The sequence below is a fragment of the Mercenaria mercenaria genome, chromosome 3 (genome assembly GCF_021730395.1).
Source record: "Mercenaria mercenaria strain notata chromosome 3, MADL_Memer_1, whole genome shotgun sequence".
Taxonomy (NCBI): Eukaryota; Metazoa; Mollusca; class Bivalvia; order Venerida; family Veneridae; genus Mercenaria; species Mercenaria mercenaria.
Genome location: NC_069363.1, coordinates 78,571,145 through 78,578,915, shown reverse-complemented (window position 1 = coordinate 78,578,915; position 7,771 = coordinate 78,571,145). Strand labels below are relative to the sequence as shown.

Below are 7,771 nucleotides of genomic sequence, written 5' to 3'. Positions count from 1 at the left end.
TGTGTTTCGCTGCGTTAAAAAGTTCATTAACGGCAAAATTTTACCAAGGCTAAACAGCTAATTTACGTCCTATATAGAAGATTGCAAATGGCAGAGTAATGAAAATATGCACTCGTTCTTTCGCAGAATCTTGAAGTCGCGCAATATTTCCGCTGAAGAACTCAATACCAATTATGTATATATGCATGATTTGTATTTTCCCTTGCAACGGACTCAAGAAATGCTTTATTCAAATAAACTACTAGTATGACATTAAAAAAAGTATACAATGTAATAAAAGTGTGTCTTTTGCTACCTGCAGACAAAAAAATACGACATTCTAAAACGAGTAGTCTATTCATTTTGATATTGATTTGCAAAAAAAAAAAAACAGGCATTTAATTAAACTGAAATAGGATACTCAAAAAACAAAAGCGCGAAGTCTTGACTAAACACACATTTCACGCTGTCGTGCCTTTTTGTTTAAATTTGAATATCTGATTTTAACTTATTGAGTTAATAATTGTTAATAATATCAACGGAATATATATGCTCATTGTTTATTTTGATATATGATTTGATTAATTTAGACTTATTGACAAAACGTGTAAGATCATAAGATCGTTTATGTATAAGATATATATTAGTCTTTGCGTCTAATGAAGGGTATTACTGTATGTGAAAACTTTATGAAAATATTTTAGAAAATTTTGAAATTTCTTAATTTAAAAATGGAACGTAAACGAGTTTCTTTTAATGTCAAAACTGCTACGTGTGGAATATGCCGTCAACAGAACTTGGACGCAGACGACACTCCCGCGCGTGAGGCTGTTGTCTTCTGCAAAACGTGCGCAGAGTTTTTGTGCGCAAGTTGTTTGAAACCACACAGAAAGCTGGTTGTTACTGAAAACCACCAGCTTCTAAACAGAGATCACGTGATAATAGAAGAAGATAAAAATGATGGAGCAAGAAGAGTTAATGGACAGTTTAATATTGGAATTCTGTCGTCTGATGCAATAAAGGGATACGAAGTCTACAGAGCCAAACTGATAGCAAGCATGTCAAAAGATCCATTTAGTGTTGAAGCTGAAGATGCTACAAGTACAGTTACAGCAGACGATATTCAGTCAGCAGACGAAAACTCAGATGATGAAGTGCCAGTTTACAATTTTACGGAATACTGCAGTCAGCATTCGGAGGGATTAATAAAATATTATTGTGAACATCATTCACAGCTGTGCTGTGAGCTTTGTAAACAAAACGAACATAAGATTTGTTTTTCTAAGTTAAAATTTATTCCGGAAGTAGACTTTGACTCTCTTACTCCACCTTTTAGAAAAATTGACGCCCAAATAGCAGATTTCAAAGAATACGACCGGAAGTTGCAGTGCGACTTGAAGGAATTGAAGAAATCACGAGAAACATTTTTGCATGACTTAAAAATCAAGAAGAGGGAATTACTGAATTGGTTAAATTTGATGGAAGTACGAGCTGTAAGAAGACTAGAAATTGTTTTTGATAAATGTAAAAGAGATATCGAGAAAAAGCGCCAGAAAGCAAAACACGCCTGCGAAGATTTACGCGCGGAGGTTTATTTTCTGAAAGAGATTTTGCGTAGTGATATGCATGACAACATCTATAAATATATCAAGATGAAACAAGCTGACAAATCGGTGAACGAGGCGTTGAAGAAAAAGGAACATAGACAGTTTACAAATACAAGATTCTGTTTGAAAATTAACGACGATTTTCAAAGTGCACAGAGGGATGCTGGGCAGCTGTACGAGATGAACTTTGAAAAGAAGGATGAAACAAAGTACAACATCCGCTTGAAGGAGGAAAAACGGACTTGCAACATCACCGGATGTGCAATGTTGCCGACAGGTGGCATTGCCCTAGCTGATAGAAACAACGCCAATATTAAAGTTTTTAATTCTCAATTCAAATTAACTGCTAAATTAAATGTACCAGACGGTCTGTTTGATCTTACGTGCATAAGTCAAAACGCGCTTGCTGTTACATCCCCTTTGAAGAGCAAAATCAACATCGCTGAGATTAGACCGGAACCGGAAATTGTCAAGATCATAGAAACTGGCACTGGGACATGTTGGGGTGTCAAGCACCATGAAGGTATTTTTGTTGTAAATTGTTCCACAAAAGATTCATCTTTTATTCGTGCAGTAGACTTAGATTCAAATATTTTATTCCAAGTCGAGACAAAGTGTAATTTTTATTCCGAAATCGCTGTAGACGAGCTAACTAAACATTTCACTATTTCAACAGTGACGTCATGTTACATCGACGGAAGTGATACAAAGATTAAAAATTATGTTGACGAACATGAAGTAGCTGTAAGCGAATCTCAACAAACAACGGTCCTAGAATATAACTACTTTAATCATCTCCGTACAAAGGGTGTAACCTTTGACAGTCATAGTAATATTGTAGTATGTTGTAAAGATACGGACCAAATTTACACTATTGCGCATGCCGGAAATGACGTTGAGTTACTTCTGGCGGAAGCGGATGGACTGTGCGCGCCTCAAGCGTTGTGTTACAATGACAACAAAAGTAAACTACTTGTAACTTCAGAAAACACTGATTTCATTCAAATATTTGAATTTGCTTCTTAAACTTTCACATTACGAGTACAAAATCTTGTTAAAGTCAATAAAGATAATATAGAACTGTAGTTAAGCGTTTTATCACGAACTTGATTTTGTAAAAATAAAAACATGTGAAAAATCCTATTTGCCTTTATATTATGCGTTTCTCATTTTAGTGGAGGGAAAAAAAATAAGAAAGTATGTGGCTGTGGTTATGATGAAATATTTTTTTGACAAGTATCCAAGTAAGCAACAACAAACATATTACGTCGAAGTAAAATTGAAAGCAAAAATAAACTTTCTGCATTGGCTTATACAAACTTTTTTTAAACGTTACTGACTCGTATGCGTCAAATGTTGTACATTGTAGTATAGATATTCTAACTTTTCACCATACATGTACCGTTCTTAAGCCGATTAATATATTTTATTGATTATCATACTTGTCATATAAATCAAACATTGCACGACGTAAGTTATTTTTTATTTTAACCAAAATACTTCGGCAAATAAATCAAATAGATTTGTCAGAAACACCTTATAATAGACAAATTTCATACAATTTTGTCAGTTGCGAAACAAATATCCGATATTTCACTCTTCAAAACCCCGTTTTAAGTCATACAATATTTTGTATCTGAGCTGAGTGAACAACGTATAATTAGATGCTATCAGATTATTTGTGCGAAATTTGCCTTTAACAAAACGCATTGGGGCAGAAAGAGACAAGAGTTTGTGTCTTCATTAGTATTCGAGGAGCTTTCTTTAGCGTGCCAGTTTAACAAAATAATTAAACAGCTTGTGTTTTATGAATGCAATCTATAGCAAACAAACGTCTTAATGGATGAGAAGGAAATTTGGTAACATTAGACGGCCGCTAAGTTTGTTTCGTTTTTGGATGGCTTGTAAATGCCGTGTTTATACCACGCTGAAACATTTCAATTGGATTTACTCATTACATGAAGAAGTGAGAGTTTGGAGTCTACTTTTAGACATCTCAAAGGGAATATTATTGGACATGTATATAAATAAATGAATAAAAAGACATACCATTTTTCACGTTTCATTGTGGAAAATAATCAGTCGCGATCGAAGCGTAGGAAAATCGATTCGTATTCACGGTATTGAATGACGTGCGAATAGTTTATTGAAAAATAGATTTTATATACTAATATAGGAAATGAAAGGGTGTTCTCTCTAGCGATAAAATTTTCACTTTCAAAAAAAAAAATCAACTTAAACGTTGGATGTACTGCATGATTGATGTATGTTTAAACTGCGGTTTAATAAAACTGCGGTTTAATACCTGATATGTATCTGTGACAACGCTCATCTGAAGCGGATTAATCATATCTTAAGTGCATATAAAATAGGATATTTGTTAACGAATTGGATTAAAGTGCTTTAATGATAAAATATGGCAACGAAAGACACCAGTCCATCGCGCAATCCTAGAACTCTTTCTCTGCAGTGGTCAGACAGGTCACTGAGTCTCGTTGATTTGTTAAAAGAATTTACACTTCCGGTCATAGTTAAAATGAACGCAGACGACAAGAGCAAAAAGAAGAAAGACGCCAGCAGCATGCTGCAGCAACCGTTGTTATTGTACAAAGAGGTGAAAGGGTTCAAGGTTATTGCTCGGAACATTTCTAGTCTCGTGGCTGTCAAAACTTCCAAAGATGGTGTCCAGTTCAAAGAGGGCGGGTCAGTGGTTGCCATCCCAGTTGACTATCCAGGTAATCTATTTTGTGTGTATACGTCTGCTGCGATAAAGATTTAAAAAACACAATATTGGAGTAGTGGGAGCGGTGAGCGGTGGGCAAGGAGGGGGAGGGGGTAGAGGGGGACTGAAGTATACAATAATAAACTTATGTCTAGGTCAATATGAAGTTTTGTTCACCTGTCCGAAAGCAAGATTGACCATAGTCCGATGTCAATATTACTCCTTTCGGGTTGTTCAACCCCCACTGCATATGATACTGACCAAAACATAAGTCTACACTTGTTTTGTTATACGCCCACGATGCTATATCCCTACTCACGTTGTTATGAACGTTTTCACGCCGTGGATTCTTTTCAAGTTTGCGGACCAGCACGTGCAGAGCACTCACACAGAAAATAAACGTTTTTTCTTAAATAATATGTCTCCATTACTTTTAATTTCTACATATTACATTACAAACGTCCTAAGTATTCAAAGACGCGCCACACAACATCTTTATTTTTCTGTGTTTCTTTGATGGTAATTATACATAATTGGATAAAAATGGAAAATACAAGTATCTGTTTACAAATTGGCAGTGTCATATATTAGGCCAAGGCAATGTTTTAATGTCCGGTCATTTGATTAGATAAATGAACTAATATGCCCAGTCCTTGATACACATCAGTTCAGGAAGGGCCTGAATTGTCCACCTGTATCTTGTATTACAGCAGTATTACACCTATTTATCAGAATGATTTTCGAGTAGAGGGCACGGGGAAATGAAGGTCATTAATTTGTGATGGGTCTTTAAAGCACAGAAGTAACCTCAGGAGTCATGAATCTTTCCTACGCTATATACATGTAGTGTTAGTATGTCGGCATGATCAGTCGTTTTTCATCTTCATCGTAATACCCGTCATATTAGTTTTGATAGTTTCCTACACCTTAAGTCATTTCTAAAACACGACATCAACGCGAATATGTAAACATTTCTTCTAATACTTGTGCAGCTGTCTAGACTTGATCAGAGAACATTGAAGTAGTATTAAATTTTAAGATTTTTTCTCTCAGAAGAGCCTTTATTTCTTGCACGTGTCAAAGCATCATTAAATTTTATAAAATGGCTTTTACTTTTATCTCAAGCACTTAAGTACATCGCCACGATAAAACCCAGCCTATATATTTGTTTTTCATTTTTAAACGCACGATTTTGTGTTATGTAATGTATAAGTTAAACTCTTTCTATGAGTATCTTGCGTGAAGTATTAATTACACGATTTATATAGTTTATGATTTTTTGTTTAAAGGTTGGTTTCGATTACTGGAAGAAGACACGGTTCCGATCCTCAGTGTCGCAAATCTTGCACGAATCATGCCTGCTTCCTTCCTGTCTGCCAAAAGAGTGACTGGTTTCACGCTTTTAGATCCGTTTAATAAGAAGGAAATAATGTACGAAAAACTAGAGTACCCGCCTGGAGTCTTTTACGTGCACAGCGTCTTTGAGGATTATGTGAAATATGTTGCTGAGAAAAATGCTGTTAAAAGGAAGCTGTTACGTTGTTTAGTTTGTGTCACGGAAGATGGAATAGATGTGTTAGTGCCGTTTGACGTCACAGGGGAATTCTATATTGTGGAATACAAGAAAGCCGTGTCCAAAAGTGTCAAGGCTGACAAGAACGCATGTGCATACACTTTAAAACAACTTGTCGCAGTTGGTGCATTTACAAAACCGCTAGTATTGAAACTTTTAAAGGGAGAACCACCAAATAAACCATGCGGATTTTCTGGAGTTGTGAAAGTCTTTGATATTGTTAAAGATTGGACAATCGTGGCAGAAACGCTTGATGGCAACCGGAAGCTCTTAGAACTTCCAGTTTTGCCGTTCCCAGAATTCACTCCGTCCACAAATGGAAATGATCTCTTAGAAACTGGCTCCCTTCGTCCAGAGCTAATGCATATAAGTGGCGGGGCAGCAGACAAATATGTTAAAGAAATAAAAGTGAAAACTAGTTTCAGCCTTCAGCCACAGCATAAAACTGATGAACATGTTAAATTACCGCCAGTTAAATTCGGAAAGTCAGTAACAGTTCCAAAGAAAGACAGAGAAGAAAGGAAGACAAAAGAAGAATTTGAGGACAAAGAAGAACACTTTTTCTTCGGCCAACATTTACTAGATCAAAATAACAGTGACTCCACAAATTTATAGTCAGAACTAAACGAATATGGTAAAAAATGTTTATATATCAGTGCTAAACGAGAGATCATTTCTCATGCAGAACCTTACTGACTGCTAGTAGATTCTAATAGAATATAAAAACTTATATCACAATTTCTTGACTGTCGACCCCTATTTTTGTCTGTCATTGTTGAATGGCTAGGTTAATGTGTTTTACTTTTTATTTGCAATGAAACATTCGTGTTCCAGGATTCTTCTCCTTTACTGACATGATCTCCGTAAGTAATTGATAACTTCCCAACATGAATTCAGTGGCGAAGCACAAATAACTTCAGACAGATCTGTCGTATCATTACAGAGAAAAGTCGCCAAACGCAGGTGTCATTCATCCCTGAGATTAAACAAGTGCTCCAAGCGCATTGTACAATGTTTTCTATAGCTCAGTAGTTTTCAATGTCATCCTAAAGCAGTTCGGTACAATGATTTAACATAAAACGGCACAAAATGTTGCGCAATAAAATTATAAATAAGCTATAGATAATTTAGGTTGTCGAAAGTTTGAATTTCATTGTGTATTTCTAGATTGTTGATTTGTTAATTGTATAGATGGTGTATTTAATTTCGCTTATTTATTTTGATTAAAAATAAAAGGAACAACTGCTGATTAAAACACTCAAGATAAAATTATAATAAAGTGCGACCTTTTGATAAGTCGGCATATATTTAAGTTTAGACTCCAATCAAGGAAGAGATTAAAAGTTTGTTGATGAGCAGTTTAAACCAGATGACTGTGGTGTAAACAAGTTCTAAAAATATAAAAGTAAACACTTTATACGTCTTATCGTTTTCTGAACATTTGGTTAGATATCTCGACTATGCGAAAAAATAGGTAGAGCTTTTGCTCCTACCTGTTCGCCGACGCCGGCGTCTTCATCTGCGCCCCGAATTGGTTTTGTTTTCGTATCTCAGGAACTAGCACTGGGCACGAATTGAAACATTATATACTTGTTCATTGTGATAATCCGACTTGCACTGCCCAGGTTCAATAACTCGGTCTGCATTTCAGAAAGTTAATCCCCTTAATGGATTAAGCAGTTTTTTTTTGTTTTTAAGTTTTGTTTTGGGTATAACGCCGTTTTTCAACAGTATTTTAGTTATGTAACGGCGGGCAGTTAACCTAACCAGCGTTCCTTGATTCTGTACCAGTACAAACCTATTCTCTGCAAGTAACTGCCAACTTCCCCACATAAATCAGAGGCGGAGGACGAATGATTTAAGGCACAATGTCTTTTATCAAATCGTCAC

At 35.7% G+C, this 7,771-nt stretch overlaps 2 protein-coding genes across 2 annotated transcripts; both read left to right on the top strand.

The window, feature by feature from the left end:
- Window positions 1-710: 710 nt before the first annotated feature.
- LOC128555940 (uncharacterized) lies at window positions 711-2,612 on the top strand. Its single transcript, XM_053539781.1, has one exon. The coding sequence runs from the start codon at window positions 711-713 to the stop codon at window positions 2,610-2,612; it is 1,902 nt and encodes a 633-aa protein (XP_053395756.1).
- Window positions 2,613-3,361: 749 nt separating this feature from the next.
- On the top strand, window positions 3,362-7,296 carry LOC123546526 (uncharacterized). Its single transcript, XM_045332879.2, has 2 exons — window positions 3,362-4,321; window positions 5,598-7,296. The coding sequence occupies exons 1-2, from the start codon at window positions 4,003-4,005 to the stop codon at window positions 6,494-6,496; spliced, it is 1,218 nt and encodes a 405-aa protein (XP_045188814.2). The 5' UTR covers window positions 3,362-4,002; the 3' UTR covers window positions 6,497-7,296.
- Window positions 7,297-7,771: the final 475 nt, after the last annotated feature.

What these genes read in the sequence shown, in the direction of transcription:
- LOC128555940 (XM_053539781.1), top strand. Translation starts at nt 711, where the DNA reads ATGGAACGTAAACGAGTTTCTTTTAATGTCAAAACTGCTACGTGTGGA.
- LOC123546526 (XM_045332879.2), top strand. Translation starts at nt 4,003, where the DNA reads ATGGCAACGAAAGACACCAGTCCATCGCGCAATCCTAGAACTCTTTCT. An exon ending in CATCCCAGTTGACTATCCAG is followed by an intron (nt 4,322 to 5,597) that starts GTAATCTATTTT and finishes TTTTGTTTAAAG; the next exon opens with GTTGGTTTCGATTACTGGAA.